At 55.3% G+C, this 24,116-nt stretch overlaps 2 protein-coding genes across 3 annotated transcripts; one reads left to right on the plus strand and one right to left on the minus strand.

The window, feature by feature from the left end:
* The first annotated feature begins 2,382 nt into the window (after positions 1–2,382).
* Positions 2,383–15,037, plus strand: PDE6G (phosphodiesterase 6G). 2 transcript variants are annotated; one of them, XM_032797238.2, is made up of 4 exons: positions 2,383–2,576; positions 7,129–7,333; positions 8,192–8,232; positions 8,932–15,037. In XM_032797238.2, the coding sequence occupies exons 2-4, from the start codon at positions 7,188–7,190 to the stop codon at positions 9,006–9,008; spliced, it is 264 nt and encodes an 87-aa protein (XP_032653129.1). In that variant the 5' UTR covers positions 2,383–2,576; positions 7,129–7,187; the 3' UTR covers positions 9,009–15,037. The 2 variants fall into 2 exon arrangements, with proteins under 2 accessions (XP_032653129.1, XP_032653128.1); XM_032797237.2 differs by lacking the exon at positions 2,383–2,576 and adding an exon at positions 3,218–6,515.
* Positions 11,238–16,888, minus strand: TSPAN10 (tetraspanin 10). The gene is made up of 3 exons (XM_032797236.2): positions 16,603–16,888; positions 12,632–13,236; positions 11,238–11,565 (listed from the first exon to the last, which is right to left on the minus strand). Exons 1-3 carry the CDS (start codon positions 16,729–16,731, stop codon positions 11,238–11,240), a joined length of 1,062 nt encoding a protein of 353 aa, XP_032653127.1. The 5' UTR covers positions 16,732–16,888.
* Positions 16,889–24,116: the final 7,228 nt, after the last annotated feature.

Here is a 24,116-nt window from a genome sequence, read left to right on the forward strand (position 1 = left end):
CATGGGGGCTTTAAAGCTACATTTGTGCATTTGGGCTGCTGTGGTGGTGAAAATGGCGCAGGCATAAATAAGAGCAGCTGCAGGGCTGCTCTAATTTGCAGTGCCTTCCAAGGGCTGTCTAGTGGCTGCTGTGCTGTGTGGCACAGCACAGACGCTCTGTAGTGGCATGTGCTGTGGAGCCTCACCTCCTGTACCATGCCTAGCAAGGCAGCTGACCCAAAGATGCTTGGGGGGGGTGCAGTGCTTTGCACCGATGGAATTTCCTGCCGCACTTGGCACCGCAGATCTGCTCCCCCTCCCCAGGCACCCTGGAGTGGTGTATAGGGTCCGCGAAGGAATCTGTCCCGCATTCTTTGTGCCAAATGAGAGCATTTTTTTCCCATTTGCGAAGGGGTCCATGTCAGAAAGCACCAGCCCCCCTAAAACTCTGCCCGCCAGAGCCGTGCCCTTGCTGCATTTGGCTGTAGAGTCTGAGATTCTTTATGAAATCTTGTTGGAAACTAACTCCCCCAGCAGCAGAATCTGGGTAATGAAGTTAGGTGCCACTAAGACCTGCTAGCTATTTAGCAGTCTGCGCTCATAAAACTCAAGATGGAATCAATAATTAACAGGGGTCCTTGTCTTTATCAGAAAGTAACCAGTTCAGATGGTGTCCTTAAAACATTCCTGGATTTGCATAATCCTATTTGCTGAAGCCTAACTAATTGTAATTAGTGGAAGGGCCTGAAATTCAATTAAAGTGTACTGAGATTATGCCTTTTTTTAATTGCTTTAGTGCAAGGGGATTAGCTTTGGAATGATACTCATCCAGCAGACAAACTGGTGCTTCCACAGGAAACCTGGGCAAAGACCAAGGAGCTGCTTTTCCAAGAAATTGAGCAGTGATCAGAAGTCCTTTTATTAATGCATGATAGTCAGTTGGCCCATAGGACTCCCTGTCACAGATATTTATTGTCAACTGGGGCCAACACCTTAGCAGTGGTCAGAACAGGATTAGAAAGCCCTATGGAGAATGAGGAACATCCGCCATGACAGTAGATAGGATTAAAATGGGGAAGGGATATCAACTGTCATGCTTCACTACTAGGAGATAGGAAGAAACTTCCCCAGTGGACAGATAAGGAATAATGTGCCCATTATGTAGCCTCTTGTGCCTTCCTCTGAAGCAGCTAGCAGTGGCCAGGGTTGAGCACTGGGGACTGAAGTAGGTGGACCCTTTCTTCTGTCCACTCTAGCAATTCCTAGGTTCCTAAGAATACCAGACAGGAAATTACAGAGCAGTAACAACCGCCCCTTGCATTCGCTCCCAGGGCCAGCCTTTGGAAAGGCAGACACCTGAATCCAGGCTTGGTTGCTAGGTAAGTAGTCTGATTTTTTCCAAGTGGCTCAGGGCCCTGTGGCTTCCATTGACTTCATCGGCACAGGAAGGGTTAGAGCATTGCTAGCCTCGGCCAGGAGGATGCTATCATATGGGGTAGCATCCCAGAGGCCCAGGCCTTTGGTGATCTCGCTGCTTTTCAAGATCGGACAGCAGCTTGGGATCCATATGGGTTGAGTCTGGGGCCCATCCCTCGTATCATGGGGTTTCCTGTCCTGTATGAACCTCGGGGCAGGGGCTTTGTTTCCTGGTTTGTTTGATGTCACACGCTAATTGCACTATAGCTGCTATTAATTAATGTCTTTGCTCAGCTTGTGTGCTCCTTGGACTGTCCGCTGGATACATGTGCATGCAGCACCTAGCGCAATGGGCTGGGATCCATGAGTGGGCCCTCTAACCATATGGCAATACACACAATGAGTCGGAAGGGAAATGTCATGTGCCCCTAGGCCGACCTTGGTGAACACTGCAAAGATCTGGGCTCGCTTTCTGAGCCCCATTGCAGTCGCTTTGCCTGGTCTTCTAGCAGCTGTGGTTCATGGCAGGAGCGTTCTGAGAATCAGCCCATTTGAGCCCAATATTGCGGATTTGTGCAAAGCACATATTCTATTGACAGCTGGGACAGCGGGTTCTGAAAGGGCCAGTCAAGGATCCTGCGCTCAGAGTAGCTCTGCTGTCTGGAATACTTGTACCGGCTGAGTTGCAGGCTGAAGTCTGCTCCCGGGAACACCCGGGTCGTTGATTGCCAGCCAGGGATCTCCCAACAACAAGCTTCTAAACTGAAGAGGAGGCAAAGTCCAGCCAATAAATTATTTGCTAGAAATTGTTCTACCCCAAACACCCCACTGCACACTGAGATATTGGGCAGAGCCAGAAAGACGAGCCAATGCCCCTCGGAACAATTGACTACCCAGTCAAATGAGCGGAAGCAGACAGTGTCTTGCAGTAGCATTACCCCAACGCCTTCCCTCTCACCCACATGCCCATCTCCTCACCCCGAATGATGGGCATCCCGTTAGAAATGAAATCAGCTTACCCATTTCTAAAGGAAGGATCATAATCCTATTACCCAGCAGCAGAATAAACCCACGCGCCCGCAAGGACCATCAGAGTGTTGTCTCTAGGACACAGACCGTCAGAGCTGGCTGGGGCTAGTGCCAGCCCGGTGCAGCTGGCCCTGGGAAACATCTGCAGCAGGGTAAGTAATCCCCACTGCTTTCAACACACTAAGTGCAGCTGTTCTTCAGCTTCTTACATAAGGCATCAGTGTGCTCCAGCCTTTGTCTCGCTCACCTCCCTGGCTCTGTCCGCTTCTGCCACCCTGTGTGAGACTGTAGTTCCTTTCCTTGGGCTTTAAAATCCTAGTCAGTCCTTCCACTGCGGATGCCAAGTGATTGGAGGGTTGTTACTAGGCCGTGGTGCTGATAGCCGGTGCAGGGTGGATTCAAATCTTATCAGACTGTTGGCATGAACTCCTCCAAGGTGGCTAGTCTGGACAGGCACCAAAGAACCAGATGGATAATAGCTGGGGTGCTCTAAGCTGTCCGTGCTTCCAGGCTGCTGATGGAGCCGCCGAGCGCCTGTAGCAAACCCCTGGGTGGCTCGGTCTGTTTCCGAGGGGCAGCCAAAGGCTCAGGACTGGAGTTTGCCACGATGGGGGAATTTTCAAAGAAAATCTTTAAAACATTAATTTTATGGGATTCTTTTTAACTGAAATGTTCTGGGTTTTTGCTCTTTCCCCTTTTCTGGTTCCAAACTGGGAAGTGGGGTGGGTGGATCCAAGGGAGGGGAAAACCCCTGGAAACGGCAGGGGGTGGGAATTTCAGTGAGAAGGGAAATGTTCCTTTTCCAAACAGGCTGGGTTTTGTTGAAAACTGTTTTGAAAGGGAGAGCGTTGACTGGCTGCTCTTGCCAGGGGGGAGCCCCAAGTGTCGACCTGTTCCCCTTCTCCTTGCAATCATTTGTTATGGAGCAAGTTGGGGCTGTTGTCAGCCCCATCAGGCCTGCTAGCCCCGGCTAGTATCTGCAGAAGTATTGACCTCTTGCCCAGCCACCGGGGAGAGCAGCCCTGCTCAGATTAGCACCGCTCTGGGTATTTGCAGAGGAGGCAGGATACACAAATCTGTCCAGTTGTTTGCAGAAGTTTTTTCCTCTGGCTTGCTGTGGCTGTAGGTGTTGAGGGCCTGCTCCAAAGGCCCTGAGCTGCTGGGAAGACTCACCACTGCCTTCAATGGCTGTGGATCAGTCCCCAAATGTTTCTGAGACAATAGATAAACTAAAGCCTTACTAGAGAGGGGACCTGCAACAGCTGCTGACCCTGGCCCCTATCCTGCAAACTGGCACATGTTGCACTATTGCCCAGGAGATTGCTTAATAGATTACACCTATGCTTAACTTTATTATTTGCATTGAAATAGCACTTAGCGGCTCTTGGCCAGATCAGAGCCTGGGAGTGCTAGACCCTTCCCCCCCCGCCCCACACACAGAGCTTAGTGTGAATGCGCCAGCCAGCCAGTGGGGTAAAGAGCGTGCTGAAGTCATGTAATCAAGATATGGCAAAGGCAAAGCTAGAATCCAAGTCTCCTGACTCGCAGCCCGGAGTCCCTTTCCAGCCTTGTAGCCCAGACCAGCTCCCTGCTGTGAGAGGTGTTGGTAAGGGAAGGGATTGCCACTGCTCACAGAACACAGAGTGGGGTGAATGGGCTGCTCTGCAGCTGGAGAAGCCAGGAGGATGGTCTTTCGAAGGGGCAGGGTCTGTGAATGGATAGTAACTGCACAGGTGGCTGGGTTAGGGGATCACTGAAATCCCTCACAAGTAAGGGGCTGTGTAACAGCACTCACTGTTGAAGACTCAAGCTTCATTGTAGGCACCTCCTAACTCTGATCATTTATCCACGAGAAATAAACAGTACGGGCTAGAATCTGACCTCTTGATGCCCAGGGGCTAGTAGGCTATTGAGTAGCCTGGGAGGGCTGCTTGCAGGATAGCATACTAGCCCTCTGGCTTTGGGAGACTAGCATCTAGCCTTTAAAAACCCATTTCTCCTTTCACAAATTATATAGGCCTTGCCAAACCAGCTGAGGTTTTACTTGGGAGTGACTGTAACTGGCGATGCTTTGCTATTTCACCCCGGATCGCTCGTCCTGGAACGGAGATGTTTCTTGGGCACAGAAGACTGATGCTACTGCAGAAACCCCTTCATAGAAACAATGGAGTGAGAGTAATTTACCAACCCCGAGCATTCAAGAAACCAGGAGTCAGCACCCTCCCCTCCTAAAAAAATACAAGATTGGCTTTAAAAATCATGAGAGTTCTGGTCTTTGAGCCTCTAGGGTTTGTGTTCAGTGTGCCACTGTGAGGGCTAGAAAATCACTACGCTGAAATTACTGCGTACTGGCGTGATGCAGGGGGCCTGGGGCTTTGAGAAAGACACCAGCGCTGAGACTTGTGATAAAATCATGAGAGCTGGCAACCGGGAGGTGAGTTTGGGTTCCCAGGTGCAATTGGGCTGGATGCTAACGCTGGAGCAGAAGTCATGGATGCTGCATCCCACCCCGCCCCGCCAGTTATTCCGGTCTTGTGTTGCACAGGAACTGACCGTGCAAGCACTGGATCCCACACAGCTACTAGTAAAAGAACAGCATTAAGGCTGGCGAGCGGAGCGCAGGAACCCACAAGCTGGCAGGCTGGACAAGAGCAGGGATCCATCTACACCAGTGGCCAGCCCCAGCTTTTTCAGAAGCTTCCCCACCCACGAGCAATTATAGGGCAACATTTTTACCTACTCCAAAGGTCAGTTCATGGCCTGAAACATGAGGGGTTAGGGCCCTTCCAAACTTGGAGGGGGGGGAGATTGTTTTTAACTCATGTATGTTTTCATTACCAACAGAAGTGTTCAGTCTTTTTGTGGGTCCAGCTGAGCTTGTGGCCTCAGTGGTGTCTGTGGCAATGAGTTCTGCAGGGTAACTGGGCCCTGTGTAAACTTTTTCCTCATATTGCTTTTAAATCTGCTGCTTTTCACTGATTGAGTAGCATCTTGTGCTCTGAAGGATGCATTGAAATCATCTACCTTCCTTCTCTCTCCAGTCATGTTGTATTCTATCATGTCCCTTTATATTTATCTCCTAACAGCTCCGTCCTTTCCCTCAAAAGCTAGAAAATGCCAGAATTAAGCTTGCCCATATAATCTTAATTCTGCCCTTGGTGGGTATGAATTGTGGGACAGTCTCTCATTACATGATCAAACTGGCTCTCGACTAGGCTATTTTCACTGCCCAGGAGAGGGAAATGCAACCAGCAGCGTCCACAGTGAACAGTCTCTGAGAGCTCATTTTAATGCTAATCTTGCGACGCGTTATCTGTAGACCTGGATCCTTGTCTTTTTAAATATGTGACTTTTAGCTAATTGGGACCCAATAACTCCTGTGCTTGCAACAGCCCATACTGATAAATGTGCTGGATCAGTGCCCTGGAGGACAGACTTCAGGGCCCCAGTCCCAGGGAGAAAGGACCTGTTTTGTCCTTGCAAACGCACAGTTTAAAACAAGCCAGCAGGGATATTTCAATCCCACGCAGGTGCTGCCTCTGTCTTCGTTAACACGGTGTGACACATTATCCGCCATGCACACAGCTAAGCATGTGACCCCAGGGCTTTCTGAACACTAACTGGTGGGAAGAGACCTCTGCACCGTGCTGGTCCCAGCTGACCTTGCATGCTCAGATCTTCCCTTTGCCAGGACACCAGCAACCAGAAGCAGCTGCAGCACGCCAGCTGTTCCCAACCCCCAGTGTCAGAAGCAATAACAGCACCCAGCAAAGAGCCTCCCAGATTCATTCAGCCCTCGCTGTCCCCAGGTTCCCGACAGGCTTGGTACGAGAGTTGGGATGTTAGAGGTCAGGGGAGAAGGAGCAAACAGTTGTAACTTCAGGGATTTGCTGTTTAAAGAAACAGACGCTAAAGCCCCTTCTTTGTCCCATGTTCCCTAGGGCTGGCAATGTCCTTGCAGTAAGGAGCTTAGAGCTGTCTGAGCTCAGCCAGTTCCAAGGTTGCAGGAGCTTTTCTTCTGCAGCAGGGGCGGGGTGGCTGGCAAGTGGGTCACTGAGCCGTGGAACGGAGCCCTGGCCCGCTCTGGGCTGGTGAGTGGCTAAAGCTTTCGTTTAAAGGGCGTGGGAGGGAGGGTCTGCATCCCCACTCCTAGCTAGCCAGCTCTGTTTCTTGGCTTTTGTGTGCACCAGCCCCCTGGGCAGGAGGGTTGGCCACCCAGTTCCTGTTCATTCCCAGGAGCTGGGTAGCAACAGCCCCTTGCGGGCATTGAAAACCTCGGTCCAGGGTCACGGGTGGGGATTGAACTGTGGCTGCTCAGCACCGGAAAGCACATCCCCCTGCCCCACCAGCTAAAACACTAACTGGCAGTCAGTGAGTGAGTCAGCCACTAGAGGGAGGTGTGATCCCATGCACCACCCATCTTGCACCCACATTCCCTGCTCCCAGGGGCGAGCAGACTTGGGTGACCCACACCCGCTGGGGTGCTGCTGTGTCCCCCCTCTAGAGGAGCCTGCTGCTACACCCTTGGCTAAGGGTGCTGGGTCAGGTCAGACTACATCCAGCTGCCGCTAGCCACCCAGGAAGGCGGCAGTACATTTGCATTGGTGGCCCATCTCAGCGGGCACTGTGGGCCGCCATCTCCTTGCTCCCCTCACATGGCCAATTCTCTTTCTTTCTTTTTGCCGCCAAACGTATGCCCTGCAGGGAGAAGCCGGGACCTGGAGCCAGTGGATTGCACCAGCAGCTGACACCCCACTGCAGCCATGAGCCTGGAGCCCCCCAAGCTGGAGATCAAGTCAGCCACCAGGGTGACTGGAGGGCCAGCCACCCCCAGGAAAGGGCCCCCCAAATTCAAACAGAGGCAAACCAGGCAGTTCAAGAGCAAGCCACCCAAGAAGGGGACCCAAGGGTGAGCACGTAGAGTGGGAGTGCTGCTCTCATAGAGTCTGGTCTCCCTGTACTGGTGAGCAGGCAGGGCCTGTGGTGACTGGCCTAACCCAAGGGCTTAGTGTACTGCCAGCCCCTTCTGGCCAGGACTAACCTCTGGCCCTGGGCTCTGCCCCCCCAGCTGTAACTGCTGCAGCCCCTGAGCATTTACTCCCCAGATAGCTCGGGGGCAGGGCTCTGCTGTGAGACTGCTCTGCCCCCATCCACTCTCCCCCTGAACTGTGGTCTTTAGGGGAACCCATGTGAGGCTAGAGGGGACTCGACCGGGACAGCCCAACAATGCAGCAGGAGGGGAGCCACTGGCACCAGAGCAGGGAGACCTTGGTGGGGGCTTTAACAAAGAGAAAGGAGTGCCCCGAACAGCAGCCAAATGAGAGGAGACCACCCATTGCAGCGAGAACCAGAGTTGGGAAGGTCTTCTCACCCTATCGCCCGTTCACTGACCACGTCCAGGGAGATGCACCCAGCTGGGGGCTTGGCAGTTCACTGCAGCAGTGAGATTCTGCAGGTGTCAGGTCTTCTGCAAAGGCTCCACACCCAGCGTGAACTGCCTAGAACTCAGTTCTCCCTTAGGGTGCAAAGAACCACAGCCACCTCACTGCCCTACAGTGCTGGGGACTCAGGCAATGGGCTCTTTCAAGGCTGGGTTTCTGGCCAGTGAGCCAGCAAGGGGTATTTGCTGGAGAGGCTCCCTCTGGCCAGCCCGTCATCCCACACCTCTCCACGCAGAGCTGGGGGTCACAGATCACTGGGGGTGGGTAGGGATGCTCCAGGCTGAGCCCAGGCAGGAAGAGTGATGTAATGGTGTCTCTCCTTGCAGGTTCGGTGATGACATTCCTGGCATGGAGGGGCTGGGAACAGGTAACCGAGCAGCTGGTGCTTGACTGGTTTGGAAATAAGGAATGTGTTCCACATGAAAGGGAGAGATTAACAGCAGGAGCCAGCCCCCCCCCCCCCCACTCTGCAGAGACACCTCAGCCCTGAGGAGAGGTTCACAGCTGTGCAGATATCAACCCCCCTCTGCATTTCCACCACGACTTGTGCTGGACTCCCACCCCGCCCCCCACAGCTCAGCCCTGACCTGCAGTTCCCCGCCCCCTTGGTCCCCTCCTGAGAAGTGGCCACCAGCTGTGCCCTGGCTGGGTTTGCTGTGGATAAATGGAACCAGGAGGGACTGCACATGGGTCAGTTTCTCATATGGCCTAAAGCAGGACTTGAACTTGTGGCTTAATTCCCTGTGCCATCCCGTCCCTCCCCCTTTGGCAGACCCCCTTTCCCCCTGCACCAGAGAATGAACTTCCAGAACAGCTGGGTGACAAAGGCAGAGTGCCTGGGAGAGCTCTGCCCTGGGTAAATAGCGCCCAGCCCTGTGGCACTGGTCTCCACTGCACAGGGGCAGGATGCGCTGGCATGGAACAAGCCCCATTTGAATTGGGACTAGGGGCGCCCATAGCAGGGACAATGTGCCAAGCAGCAGTGCTGGGGAGAGGGCTTTGCCCAGACAGCAGCCAGATCCTGGCTCACGCTGACTCCTGCCTCTGTCTGGTTTTCCCCTTTCAGACATCACCGTGATTTGCCCCTGGGAAGCTTTCAGTCACCTGGAACTCCACGAGCTGGCGCAGTACGGCATCATCTAGCCGGCCCCTGAGCATGTGTCTCACGGCAGCCCACAGAGTGTCACTATTTATACAGAGGGGGCTGCAGCCACTTTCGCTGCTAGTGACGAGACCAGCCTCAACAAGCTCTTTCAAATAAACACGCTCAGTCGAATCTGCTCTGAGTCTGACCTGGCTTTCCAAGCCAGCTCTATTCCACCCTTGATGCTCCCATGCAGCCTGGATGTGTTGGATTTCCCCAAGACACGCTGTGTACCACCAGTCTCATTCACCTCTCAGCTTGCCCAACCTGCTGGAGCAAGGCCAGTGGGATTTGGCATTTAATGTCTGCTAATTGTTTGAAAGCCCTGGAATTTTCACTAGGGCTGCAGACTCAGCAAACTGGAGTAGTGGGGAGCCGTGGCTGCAGTGTGAGGTGTAGAATGATCCTCCCTCTGTTGTGTGTTAGCCACCTGTTCTTCCACAGCTGCCTAGGGCTGGGACAGGTTCTCTCTCTGCAGGAGCCAGGGTAGCTTTACATTACTATAAACTGCAGAGGGTGGATTATACAGGCTAATTACCAGCACTTGCCAAAACCCAGGCATCACACACCCCCACCAACCCTCCCCATTTTTCAGTGAAAATGCTTTCAGACGGACATCCTCCCCAAGGCCAGACAGCTCTCCTCCTTAAAACTTCGCCTGCCCCTTGTCTCAAAACATCCAGCCCTGGGGAAATGCAGCCACCTATGGGGAGGAGCAGAGAACTCCCTGCTTGCAGGGGGTGGGCTCCACAGAGGTAGCATAAACCCTGGCTGCTTGGGTGAAAGGAGGGGGTCAAGGTGCAAGGCATTTTGTGGTGGCATGGAAGTCTATTGATCTGAGAGAAGCTGCTTGTGTAAGCAGCTCTGGAAGCTGGGAGCCCGGCCTCCTTTGCCCATGGATAATTGATACAGCTGTGCCAAGAGGCGAGGCAGAGAGAGCAGCTGGGGCAGTTTCCCACTCAGCACAAAGCTCTAATTGAGCACTTCACATCCTCCGAGGGCTGCAAACATTAGTCACCTGGAGATTCCCCTTGGGGGCGGGAGGGGGGCAGAGAATGCTGCAGCTAGGAGCCTCTGAGTCAGCCGTGCTGGCAGGGGAGGGCATGGCAGGCTGGGGCAGCCAGCACCGGGCGTTCAAGGGGCGGCTCTGCACAGCCAAGCAGCCCAAGGCTCTGTTCTGCAAGCTGCATCTCATTGCAAGGCCTAGCTGAGGCCCAGTGCAGTCAGCAGAGGGGGCTGTTGGATTGGGCTTCTAACCCCTCCCTCCCCGCCACTGCTGAGGGTAGGGCAATCTGGCCCTTCACTTCCCATGGCCAAGAGTGGGCTTAAGGGGAGGTGAGATGGCCACCGCTGGGTGCGTCCGGTCTAGTCTCGCAAGGCAGCGGCTTCTAACCGCGGAGCAGTTGGACTGAGCGATTGTCAGTCCTCGGGGCTCACTTGCCCTGTCTGCCCTGCATGGTATCTCACTGCGGAGGGCCCCTTCCCAGTCACTCCCCTCCTCTACAGCCATGGAACAGGTAGAGATTTATTTGCCAGGTACCTACAAAGCTGTCCAGCCCCAGCTGGGCAGGGTAAGGCCTTCCCACAGCAAGCGGGACATGGGAAGCAGCACATGGGGGGGGGGGGGGGGGGGGGGGGGGCACAGAAACCCTTGCGCTCAGCTGAAGGCCTGGGGTTCCCCCCTCGGTGATTGAGAGAGGGTCTCCTCGCAGCAGGCAAAGGCAGGGGCGGTGCAGGTGGGCTGTTTCTCCTGCACATGCCCTGCTGCTCCAGCCAGGGACGAAGGGCTCAACTCTGATCTCCCGCAGCCCAGAGAGCTGCTGCAGCAGGCTCAGTGGGGCCAGCGGAGTTCCCTGCCTGTGCCAGACAAGTCCCAGAACTAAACCCCTTTCCCCCAGCGGCCCTCTTGCCAGTGCACGAAGGGCTTTTCTCAGCATGGTTCCACCCCTTTTCACGTGACCCCAGCTGGAATGGTAGCACCACTTCACACTGGAATCCACGTGTCCACCAGGGAGGTTACGCTGAGACAAGCAGCCCGGCTTAGATTCACACCAGAGCTTGTACCAAACAGCCTTTCCCACACAGGCGTCAGAGAACCCGAGGTCAGCAGCGGGCCCAGCCCGTCCATCGTGCCCTGCTGGAGAAAGGTTCTGAGCCCCCGTTTCAATCACATCAGCTTGAAGCTCCGCCCCAGGATCCCGCTTTGACCTGCAGCCACGTGTGGTGAGTCACCAAGGCCCTGGCTGCCGCCGCCCTTGTGCTCTGACAAATGCCAGGTCTGCCAGTAACTTGGTTGCCAATAAGAAGCCTCCGACTTCAACCAGGATCAGAAACACAAAGTAGATGCTCAGCATCCCCCTGTGGCCATGAAGCCACCGGCTCAGCTGGGGCACGCAACCGCCGAGGGAAATGATATTTTGAGCTTCAAACTCCTCCATGCCAAGGACTCTGAAGCCACACTGGGAGTTTGTGATGGTGCCATTCTCCAGGGGATTCAGACAGCAGGAAGCGGGAACGCCGCAGGCTTGCACACCGGGGGAGCTGCAGTTAAAATACCTGCGAATGACCAAGGAGAATCCGTCACTCTTTGGAGGTGACTCGAGGAGCCCAGTGCTTTTGTGCTCACCACCGCAGCTGGCGTTGCTCACTGCAAGCAGAGAGAAGTCTGAGGTGCAGCTTCAGGGTCCATCTCCCACGGCCAGCACAGGCTGTAGCGGTTCTAGTCTGAGATCCCTCTGTTAAGCGGGCCAAGCTGCACTAGGCCCACTTCAGACTTGTGCTCCAGTTGCGGGGCTGGTGGCTGGAACCTGAGTGGGAACGTTACCTGCCAGCATCTCTCTCAGGTTGGTTTAATGGTGTCATTTCCTCGGCCCACCCCTGCTACCACATCCCACCAGGGGATAAAGGCTCCCCACCGTATACAAACGCACCTGCCAGCCAAGCGATAGAGGGACGGCCCAGAGCCTTGAGGTTGCACTGGGTCTTCCCTGCCCTGCCCTGCCCTGCCCTGCCCGAGTTTCACTGGGTCGTTGTAAGAAGAAAAAGCAAAGCAAAGAGCCTCCCTTGCAGGAGAACATGGAGAAGTTTGGGGCTCCAGCACTGTAGACCAACATCTTCCCATGGCCCAGTCTCAGCAGCTCACTCCTCGCCTGAACACAACAGCTTTCCTCTAGCGTCTGTCCACCCACCTGGCTCTCCGTCCACACAGAGAGCCGCCCTATGGAGGCCAGGCCCAGAAGTGCTTTGCAAATACCTTGTGGACTCGCCCTCAGCAAGTCCGCTCCCAGAACAGAAAGGAGGGGAGCGCAGATTGTGCCTTCCATGAGCTTTGCACGGCGGCGTCACTGTTTATTACCCTGCACCAGATGCAGTGTGAGTGAGGCTGAAGGCATGTGGCTGCAACACGTCGCTGCCTGTATTCAGCCTGACATGCTAGGAAGCTGCACAGGCAGCTGCAGCATAAGCATGTAGCCAGGAGCTGAGTCAGCTGATGCTGGCTCTCCTGCATGCAAGGAGCATTTGGAGTAGGAGCTTTGCTAGCCCTAAAAAATGGATTCGAGATTTTCCACAACCTCCCAAGTGAGTCAGACAACGTGGCTGTAGCCCAAACCTTTGTACTCACATGTTCATTTGCCAGTCCTGGTAGGACTCTGCGCCACAGCACTGCAAGCCCATCTGAATTTCGTCCATGATGAATCTCAGATCTGGGTCATCCTGATACCTTAGGACAGCCCCCAGCATGGTGTTCTGCAGGGAGCCCTTGAGCTGGTGTCTCAGAGAATACAGGACAAGCCCACCTAGAATCTCCAAGATGACAAAAGTGATGACTCCCCCAGTAAAGAACTTCAGCAGGCAGGTGTTTTCGTAGAGCGCTCCCATGCAGCCTGCTAGAGAGACGGTGCTGACGCCCAGACCCACCAGGACAAAGAAGAGCATGGGGTCAGAGCCCAGGTGGGCTATACGCTCACTTACCAGGGACTCCTTGGCCAGGAGCCCCCAGATCCCAAAGGCCAAGATCAGCAAGCCCAGCACAGAGAACAAGAGGTTCCAGAGGAAGGTCAAGTACTTAATGCAATAGCTGCAGAAATCCAGGCTGTGGCTGGGAGGCAGTAGAAGATCCCATTTTCCTGGGTGCTTCTCTGGCAATCCAGCGTCTGGGTCTCCAGCGGCAGAGAACAGGGGGCCAGGGAGGTTGGGTGAAGAAAGCAGCTTGCCCAGTCTGTGTGTCTGATTGCGGGGAGAGAGAAAGAACAGATCATTTCCTGGTTCAGTGAGGAGCAGAAAAACACAAGCATGTCCTCTCTTCTGGGAAGTCCTACTCCACTAGAGCTCTTGGACAAGATTCAGACTTGGCGAAAGTTTTTCTCTGTTGCACTTAAACTTTATTGTTTTCTCCACCCCCTCAAAACTTTGTTTTTTTGCAGCCTCCTTGATTATGTAGGATTTTAATGCATTGGGTTAAGGATCGATTCCCCCAGCACAACTATTGTTTAAGGAAGCGAAAGTTTCAAACGGCCTTCGTTATCCTGGTAAGCCCTTTGTTATAGAACAGGGAACAGAAGAGATGCAAACTGTGTCTGGATTTGCCATTCTACGAAGTCATAGAAGCACTAGCTAGATCTTCAGCTATTTAATTCCTTCTCATGCAAAACTGGCACCCCATTCAGTCTGCACCGAGCTTCCTGAACAGCCTCTCTTCTCAGCTAATCTGCAGCCATTGTGCAAGATACTGCGTGAAATGAATCTAACACTTCACTTCAAAGCTCTCAAATACTGACTGTGTTGTGTGTCGAAAGAGTGAGGAGTCCCTGGGCACAGCAAGCTGGAGCATACTTGGAGTGTTGCCAACTCTCATGATTTTGCCGTGAATCTCATGATAATTATTGTTTCCTTAAAGCCCCAGCTTCTGGAGTCAAGTGGATATGTGATGATTCCAGCCTTCATCCTTTAAAGGAAAAGTAAGTTTCTAGCCCTCCTGGCTGTGCATAAAACTTCCCAATGGGACCCCAGTGCACCCAAAAGGCTTCAAAAGCAGAAGGCCAATAACAGAACACCACAGCTATTATTTTTATATCATCTCCTATCATCTCCTGACTTTAAAGCCAATCTCCTGATTTTTGGCGAGCTGACTCCTGATTTTTGAACATTTGAGGTTGGCAATCCTGCATAGGGCCAACAGCTTGGTATGAGGGTAGTTAGCAAAGGGGAGGGGACCAGGGACAAATGTCCTGCAAGTTTTATGGTTGGGGGGAGGGCTGGTGTTTTTAAAGTCCCCGGAAGGAAACATGTCCAACGCTGGCCATTTTCGCCAAAGCCGTGAGTGCGCCCATCTGGTTTTGCACCAGCAGTTCACTTCTGTTCCTAGAACTGGGGGAGCAGTAGCAGGGAGCCCTTGCTGCCATGAGCAAACGAGGAGCCAGGCTCCTTAGCTGCAGCAGAAACCGATGGCGTGTGTAGGGGAAAGACCTTGAACTGAAAGAGCAGCTGTGGCAAGAGAGATTTCAGAGCTGCGAAGAGGGGTGGCTGGGGGGCACTTTTTTGTCCAGTGTTTGTGCATTGCCTGGCTCTGCGGGGTGCAGGCTAGGACTGGGCTGCAGTACAGCTAAGAGAAGAGGCTGCTCCCTGATGCCTGGGCTCCAGTCATTGCTCTATTACCAGAAGGAGGGCGGTGGTTCTCCCGGTTTGCATTGATCAAGGCTGCAGGAGGCTGTTACTGCCTTATACCGTTTGTTAATACAAAGCCCATTTTAAAATGCCAAAGAGGAAGCTGTAGACAGCCCCAGAGGCCTATGGGGGGGCACAATGTACAGTGGCTTTGCTTTACTTTGCTCTGATCTATTGGTTTTACTCAAGCATGAGTGAGTCATTGCTTACATTGGTGATACTATCTTCACCAGTCAAACTCTGGAGCGATAGGACAGAGTAAAACAGTGCTCTGCTGTGTTTCCTTCTGGCCTTGCCTTGCAAGCTCCCACATTCACTGGCCGCTCCCTCGGGCCGCAAGGACTGTGGGTCACCTTGTTACCCCCCTGCCTGAGCAAGGGAGAGGCCTGCTGGTGCTAAACTGGGGGTCAGCCCCCCAGCCTGTTTGCCTCCCCGACAATCTGCCTGGAAGCTCTGCCAGCCTTTATTCTGCCCTTGGCGTACCCCAGTCCCCGAATGCCGCGGAAGCCTCTCGACACGGTGTCTAGCCCTGGCACTGGGCACTCACAGTGACTACCAAGCCGCTGTCCCTGCCTGAAGAGACAGCGTGCACACAGCCGGGTGGCTACAAGGATCAGGGCCTTTGTCATAACTTTGCACAGTGATCTAAAGCAAATACATGTTTATGAACAAAGAGCTGAGACTGACCAAGTCACGTGCGGGTCAGGCCCGGACAGTGGAAGGAGAATGGTTACAAAGACAACAAACTGATTAGTGGCTCCCTTTCCTAGTCAGTCCGGGGAGCTTCTTCCCATGATTCCCTCTTTGATCAAGCTGCCAATTTTCAGTCATACCAGGATCCAGGCTGTCCTGATTTCCCCACACCCTCCAAGGGGTTTCCCCAGAAAATGGAGAACAAAATATTCCTTTGCGTCTCCTTATATAACCCAACATTTACTGTCTTTGTTCCCACAGTCAGGATGGCCCCTGGTGTTCACACTCCAGTCTGCTCTGCCATGTCAGTTTCACATCCCCTCCCAACCTGACAATATGCAAATATCACTTTCTTTGCCTGGCAGAACAGCTGTTTGTCCATTCTGCCTTGTTCCAGATGTGAAAACATTCTTTCCGTACAGACACAACTCCCTGTACAGTGTCAGCACAGACAGTTCGCTATGATGCTAGTGACCAGCATGCCATCGGCCAGCCTTTGATCCCTCACATCGCTGTTTAGGTAAGCACCGTGACAGCAGAGTGTTGGGTGTGGCGAGTCTGGCAGGCCTGCTAGGACTTGCTGACAGAGTAGTGAACCACCAATGGGCCTCTGTGTCATGACAACTCACTGGGAAGCCCCGCAGAAGGGTTTGAGTGACAGATAGCTGTTGGGAGGAGGAACCTTGTGCCGCCATCAGAAGAGGGGTAGGCAGCCGATTCCAGCCCAGGCCCAGCCCAGGTGCTGGAGGCAGAAATCTGAACCCAGCCTCATGACACCCCATGGCAAACCAGGCCTCTCGGTCCACCTTAGTTTGCTCAACCTGATGCCAGCCGCGATGAGCGTTAGTGGCGAGCACAGGAAGGAAGCACACAGCAGATGGAGAGCAGAACTGCGGGGGTGAAGGGAGCGAATGACTTTGGGAACATGTTGTAACCTTAGAGATTTAAGCCAGGGCAAGAATCCGGCTCATCTGCACAAGTCAGGAGTGGCTCTTGACTTCAGTGGAGATGCTCCAGATGTGCCCCTTCCTGACGAAGAACAGAGCTTAGGGCCAAGGGATTTCATCTCCCCCGCCCCCCCTCCGCCCCGAAGAACACTGGAGTCTTATTTTCAGGCGCTCCTAAGACCCCTGAAATCAGTTCTGGGTTTGCAGTTAAGCTGAGTCACAGAGCCTGACCCCCACATACTCCAAAGAGAAGCACAAAGCCAGCATGTAACACAAACCCAGCGTTTACCTGTGGTAACAACGGGCTCCTCTCACCTTCTTCCACCTTCACTTTCTTGAAGGAAAACCGTGCAGCAAAGGGAGTGACAATCAGGAAGAGCTTCTCTCCTGTGCTTGCTGGGCCATGTCCAGATGCCATCCTGCTGCAGGTGTCCCCTGCTTTAGCAGACAGAAGGATCCACAGGCGAGGCGCTGTGAGCAGCGTAGTGAGAGCTTTGGGGCTGGGCAGACACTTTGGTCAGGCTGCTATCATGTGAGAAGTCACATTTCATGGCTTAAGTAGCCCCTGCAATTAAAGAGGCCCATGCTGACTTGCGTGCCCTGAGTATACCAGTTCTTGAGCTTCTAAGAAGCCGTCTTGCCACATAGCTGTGCATACTTCAAGGTTATTTGATTAAATGACTGCACAAAGAAATGAAGTGACCATGTTAGGGCTGTAAGTGGCAGGTAATTACGAAGAACAGGGTTCTCGAGAGATCCCCACATCCTTCTTTATTGTCACTTGGCTGGTTGTAGTTTATTTTATTTTTTTGTAACATTCTTTCTCTAGCTGCGTCCTTCCCCTGGAGGCAATTGGAGCTTTATTACTCCGGCCTGGGGTTCACCTGCAGCAGTTGCAGGTATGCAGTGATGTCAGATTAATTATCCCCAGGGAATAGAAGCAGGCTGAGAGTGACCCCTGCTCCCACTGACATCACTTTCAGCCATTTGGCCCTGTGAAAGCAGGTGCTTTCTTTGCATTTCTTTAGCGGTCATCGGTGCCATTTTCAAACACACCTAAGGAAATCAGTGGGCGTTGGCTCCCTAAATACCTTGAAGGACATGAGCCTGTGTGACTTAGGAGCCTCCATCCAATTTCCAAAAGTGACTTATAAGGAGATTTTCAAAGGCACAAAGAGCCATTGGGCACCCAATTCTCATTGAAAGTTAATGAGATTTAGGCACCTCATTCCCTTAGACACTTTTAAAAATCCCAGCCTTGGGGTCAAATTTTCAAAGGTGCCTAAGTGACTTAGGAATTTAAAGTCAGATCTATCTTAGGAATGATTTTCCAGCATAGCTCTACCTGTATAGTATAGCAGCAAAACGTTCCTCATATGCGTGCTGTTTATATCCACAAAGCTGCATTTTTGTACTTGGTCTAGCATATTCCAGCCTCTACGTGAGGGGCTTTTGCCAACTCAGCTCTGTCACTCAGAGATCACATCTCTTCCCCACCCTTACCCACATCACTATACTGGTGCCGGGAGTAGGCTAGACCTGGCTTTTGTCCCATTTTCAAGTGCCGTAGACACCTGAGCGCTTAGAGCTCATTGCAAGTTGAGGGCACTTAGGTTGATCTAATTTTTAACAGACCAGGCCTATCTACATCACTCAGGGCTGTAAAAGGAAATTTCACTTGAGCGTCATAGTTAGGTCGACCTAGCCCCAGCGTAGATGCGGCTAGGTTGAAGGAAGAATTCTTCCACTGACCTAGCTACCACCTCCTGAAATGGGACATTACCTACCTAGACCGAAAACCCCCTTCCACTGATGTAGGGACGTCTACACTATGGCAGTACAGCAGCACGCAGCAGCATCGTAGCTGTAGCGGCTGTTGTGTAGACATAGCTTAAGTTCCTTTTGAGAATGAGAGTTAGGTTCCCCAGTCACTTGGACACCTTTGAAAATGTTACTGTGTATCTAACCTGGCCCAGTCCTGTAGAACAATCCTGGATTGCCCCTTCTAATACACAATTCCTGCACTCTTCCAGCAGGCCCCTTTGTGCACCCGCTAACAGGAGAATTGACGGGTGCTGAATGAACACTTCAGTCACTTCAGCAGATCGCTACTGGAGGTCCTTGGAGAGGGAGGTGATGACTGACATCCTCCCTGCTTTTCACCTCCTCCCCATCCAGAGCAGAGAATGACAGGTCGCAGGGAGCCGGACTGGGGCCCCTCCGGTCCAGGACCCAGACTCAGAAGTAGTGGCATCCTTGCTGGGCCAGAACACAGCTGGGCTGCCCCATCAGCACCACTAGGGTCAGAAGCAGGGATAATTCTCAACAAGTTCCCCACCCATCCTCATAGTTATGGCACATGCGCTTGCAGGGGGATGAAAGAAGCCAGAGGTTATGTAGAGCAATGTGATGCAGTAGTGACATAACATCATGATTTGGTCTCATTACTGGCTGATTTTGTGGCACAAATGATTTTATCCTGCAGGATGGACACAGAGGAATTCTGTGGGGTACCCGAGGAGTGGTTATGAGGCAGGACCAGGGGGAGGGGTTCTGTGGGGTCCTGGGGGAGAGTTATGGGACAGGAGTGGGTGGGTATGAGGCGAGACCAGGGGGGAGGAGTTCTGTGGGGTACCCAGGGAGCTGTTATGGAGCCAAATTGGGGGGGAGTTCAGCGGGGTACCCTGAGGGGTTATGGAGTGGGACCAGGGGGGTTCAGAGGGGTTATGGGGTGGGACGGAGATCTGTGGGGTACCCAGAGGGGTTATGGGATGGGACCGGGGGTGGGTTCTGTGGGGTACCCCAGGGAGGGGTTATGGGGTAGGACCAGGGAAGGGATTCTGTGGGGTACCCGGAAGGGTTATGTGGCGGGACCGGGGGGGGGGTTCTGTGGGGTACCCCAGGGAGGGGTTATGGGGTAGGACCAGGGAAGGGGTTCTGTGGGGTACCCGGAGGGGTTATGGAGTGGGACCGGGGAGGGTCCTGTTGGGTACCCGGAGGGGTTATGGGGCGGGACTGGGGGAGTTCTGTGGGGTACCCCAGGGAGGGGTTATGGAGCGGGACCAGGGAAGGGGTTCTGTTGGGTACCCCAGAGAGGGGTTATGAGGTAGGACTAGGGAAGGGGTTCTGTGGGGTACCCAGAGGGGTTATGGGGCGGGACCAGGGAAGGGGTTCTGTGGGGTACCCGGAGGGGTAATGGGGCGGACCGGGGAAGGGGTTCTGTGGGGTACCCAGAGGGGTTATAGGGTGGGACCAGGGAAGGGGTTCTGTGGGGTACCCGGAGGGGTTTCGGGTATTCAGCCTGTCCCGGCCCGGTTCGCTCGGGTCCAGGGAAGGAGGCGGGGCTCGGGGGCCTGCCCGGCGGGAGCTGATTCCCAGGGGCCGCCGCCCGCCGCCCCGGGACCGGGCCGCCAGCCGCGCAGGGGTCCCAGGGCCGGGCCGATCTGCGGCTCTCCCCGCCGCGACTCACGAGGTCTCCGCGATGGCGCTGCCGGCCCCGCCCGGCCTCCCCGCCTGCTCCGGGACGGTTCCGGCTCCGGCCTCCAGCTCCCATCCTACCGTGCGCGGCGGCGTCACAGCCCCGCGGCCGCCAACCCCGACAACAACGTTCCGGCAGGAACGGTCCGTCCCTTGCGGCGGCTGCCGCAAGCGCCACAGATCTCCACATCGCCCTCTAAGCCCGCCCATAACCCATCCAGGTACTCACAGAAACCGCCCCGTCACCGCCCCATAGACCCTCGGTACCCCACAGAACCGCCCCCGTCCGTCCCATAAACGCGCCGCAGCGTACGGCCCACAGATCTTCCACACGCCCCTAGCCCGCCCCATACCCCTCCGCGGTTTACCCCACAGAACGCTCCGCGTAAGCCTAATCCCCGACCCCCCGCGGTACTTCACGCCTCCCGGCCCACCATAACCCCTCGGAATGTTGTTATCCCCCAAACCGCCCAGCCGTCCTACCCCCAGTAAACCCTCGGGTACATCGCACAGAAACGTGCCCCCGGGTCCTACCTCCATTACACCTCCGGGGTACTCACAGAACCGCGCCCTGCATGTTCCTCCACCCATAACCCCTCCGGGACCCCACAGAACCGTGCCCGGTCCTACCATAACCCCTCCGGTATTTCGTACCTCACAGAACCGCTCCCCCGGGATCCCGCCGCCGCATAACCCTCCGGGTTACCCCACAGACCCCCCCCGGTCCTAGCCCCATAACCCCTCCGGGTACCTCACAGAACCGGTTGTCCCCGGTCCTCCCCATCACCCCTCCTGCCTGGGTACCCCACAGAACCTCCCCGTCCCGCGAACATAACCCTCCGGCGTCAAGTACCCGTGTCACAGGACCTCACGTCCACCAACATAACCCCTTTTCGCGCCGTGTACCCTACAGGAACCCCCCCCGCGCCACCCATAACCCATCTGTCGGGTACCTATTACCACAGGAACCCCACCGTCCCACCCATAATCCTACCCTGGGTACCCCACAGAACCGCCCCGTCCCGCCCTAACCATAAGCCTCCCTGGGGTACCCCACAGAACCCCTCCTGGTCCCCCCATAACCCCTCGGGTACCCACAGAACCCCTCCTCTGTCCCACCCATAACCCTCCTGCGGGTACACCCACAGGAACCCCCCCGTCCCACCTCATAACCCTCCGGGTACCTCCCAGAACCGCTCCTGGTCCCGCCCCATAACCCTCCTGCGGGTACCCACAGAAACCCCCGTTCCCCACCCATAACCCCGTCTGCGGGTTAACCACAGGAACCCCCGTCCCACCCATAACCCCTTCCGGGTACCCCACAGAACCCCCTCCTGCCATAACCCCTCCAGGTACCCCAACAACCCTCCCTGGGGTACCCATAACCCTCTTGGGGTACCCCACAGAACTGCCTTCCCCGTCCCACCCCATAACCTCCTCCTGGATATACCCCCCAGAACCGCCCCCCGGTCCCGCCCATAACCCCTCTGGGTACCCACAGAACCCCCCCATAACTTCTCTGGGTACCCCACAGAACCCTTCCCAGTCCTACCCCATAAACCCCTCTCTGGGGTACCCCACAGAACCCCCCTGGTTCTGCCCCATAATCCTCCTGGGTACCCCACAGTAACCCCTTCCTGGTCCACCCATAACCCCTCCCTGCGGTAACCACAGGAACCCGCCCGTCCACCATAACCCCTCGGTACCCCAAGAACCCCTCCCTGGTCCCGCCCCATAACCCCTCTCTGGGTACCCCACAGAACCCCTTCCCTGGGTCCCACCCATAACCCCTCCGGGTACCCCACAGAACCCCTCCCATCCGCCCATAACCCTCCTGGTACCCACAGAACCCCCCCCCATCCTCCGCGCACCCATACCCCCCGACCCTTAACCCCGACCCCACAAGAACCCCCCCGTATCCTGCCCATAACCCTCTCAGTACCCCCACAACCTACCTGGGGGTACCCCATCAACCCTCTCTGGGTACCCCACAGAACTCCTTCCCCGTCGCCACCCATAACCTCTCTCATGGTATACCCCACAGAAACGCCCCCCGGTCCCGCCCATACAACCCTCTGGGTACCCACAGAACCCCCCCATAACATTCTCTGGGTACCCTCCACAGAACCCTTCCTGTCTACCCATACCCCTCTGGTACCCCACAGAACCCCCTCTGGTTCTAGCCCATACTCCGTCCGCTAGGGTACCCCACAGAACCCTTCCCCGGTCCTGACCCCATAACCCCTCTCTGGGGTACCCCACAGACACCCCCCCGGTCTGCCCATAACCCCTCTAGTACCCACAGAACCCCCAGTTTGTCCGCCCATAACCCTCTGGTATACCCCACAGAACCCCCTCCGTCCCGCCCATAACCCCGTCTGGATACCCCACAGAACCCCCGGTCCCGCCCCTAATACACCTCCAGGTACCCACAGAACCCCCCCGTCCCGCCCCATAACCCTCCGGGGGTACCCACAGAGACCCCCCCATTCACCGCCCAATATACCCTCCGGGTACCCACAGAACTCCCCCCGGTCCCGCCATAACCCTCTCGGGTACCCCACAGAACCCCCCGGTCCTACCCATAACCCCTCCGGGTACCCACAGAACCCAGGATCCCATCCCCATAACCCCTGCCTGCGGTACCTCACAGAACCCCTCCGTCCGGCCGCGCCCATAGACGCCGTCTGCTGGGTATCCTCAGCGGGAACCGGAGTTATCGGGGCGTCCCGACCCCGGGGGCGAGTTTCCCTGTTGGGTCCCAGGGAGGGGTGCTGCTGGATATCCCGGCACGGGTTAGGCGCGGGGACTGGGGCGCGTGTTCTCTCGAGTGAGGCGCTCACCCAGTAACTCTATCTGGGTACCACACCGGAGCCGGTTATGGGGTCCGGGAATGGGGGGGTCCCTGTGGTACGCCCACGGAACCGCCCGAGGGCAGGGGTATGGGGCCGGGACCGGGGCGGTTGTGTAGGGTAATGGAGGGGTATGGCGTGGCACGTTGGGGGGGGGTTCTGTGGGTATCCCAGACGCTAGGGGTTTATGGGCCGGCGGACCCTCTAGGGGGTGTTCTGGTGGGTCACACCGCTTGGAGGGCGTTAAGGGCAGGACCGGGGCGGGGCGGGGTTCTTCTGTGGGTAACCGCTAACTCCCACAAATCAAGCGCCGGTGATAGCCCCAGAGACGGGTTATGTGACAAAACCAGGGAAGGATGGGTTTGCTGGTGGGGTCCCAGATACCAGGTCAGAAGGATTATGTGGGGCAGAATATCACGGGTTCTGTGGGGTACCCGACTTGACCCGCCATCCGATCGAGGGGTTAATGGGACGTACAAATGGTCTACGAGGATAGAAGGAGGGGGTGTGTACACCTCCCTCGCCGTCAGCCAGTAGGGTTTGGTGCTCGGGGTTTGTGTATACCGACCCGGGTCTAGGCGGCCGGGTGAAACCCGGGGGGTAGGGTATCACAGAGAGAGCCGTTGACGTTCTGCGGCCGCACCGATCACTCTGGGCGCCACGCCCGCTTGGGAGGTTGGTACGAGGCAAGTTCGTTGAGAATGAGAGTCGTCCCCGTCACAATTTGCACTTGACAAGTATGGTGTCTCGGGCCAGTCTGTAGAACCAAATTCCTGGATGGCCTCTCTAATACACATACTGCCCTTTCAGCGGCTTGTACACGACAGCTAACAAGGAGCAATGCCGGGGCTTGAATACCTGGTCCTTGCCACGCGATACGCTATGGAGGTCGCGTGGAGAGGGAGGTGATCGACTCCGGGAACACCTCCCGGCCTTTTTTCACCCTCCCCATCCAGAGCAGAGAATGCAGGTCGCAGGGAGCCGGACTGGGCCCCTCCGGTCCAGGACCCAGATCAGAAGTAGTGGCATCCTCGCTGGGCCAGAACAACAGCTGGGCTGCCCATCAGCACACTAGGCTCAGAAGCAGGGACTAATATCTCAACAAGTTCCACCACATCCTCATAGTTATGGACACTGTGCGCTTGCAGGGGGAGAACGAAGCCAGGGTTAATGTAGAGCAATGTGATGCAAGAGTGGACATACCATCAGATTTGGTCTCATTACTGCGGCTGATTTGGGGCACAAATGATTTTATTCCTGCAGGATGGACACAGAGGAATTCTGTGGGGTACGAGGAGTGGTTTGAGCAGAGACCAGGGGGAGGGGTCTGTGGGGTCCTGGCGGGAGACGTTCAATGTATAAGTGGGAACAGGATAACTGAAGTGGGAGGGTATGGAGGCGAGCACCGAATAAAGAACAGCCCACCCCTCGGAAGCCGCGGGTGATGTGCATCGTTGTCCTGTGGGGTAGACCG

Source organism: Chelonoidis abingdonii, chromosome 13 (genome assembly GCF_003597395.2).
Source record: "Chelonoidis abingdonii isolate Lonesome George chromosome 13, CheloAbing_2.0, whole genome shotgun sequence".
Classification (NCBI taxonomy): domain Eukaryota; kingdom Metazoa; phylum Chordata; order Testudines; family Testudinidae; genus Chelonoidis; species Chelonoidis abingdonii.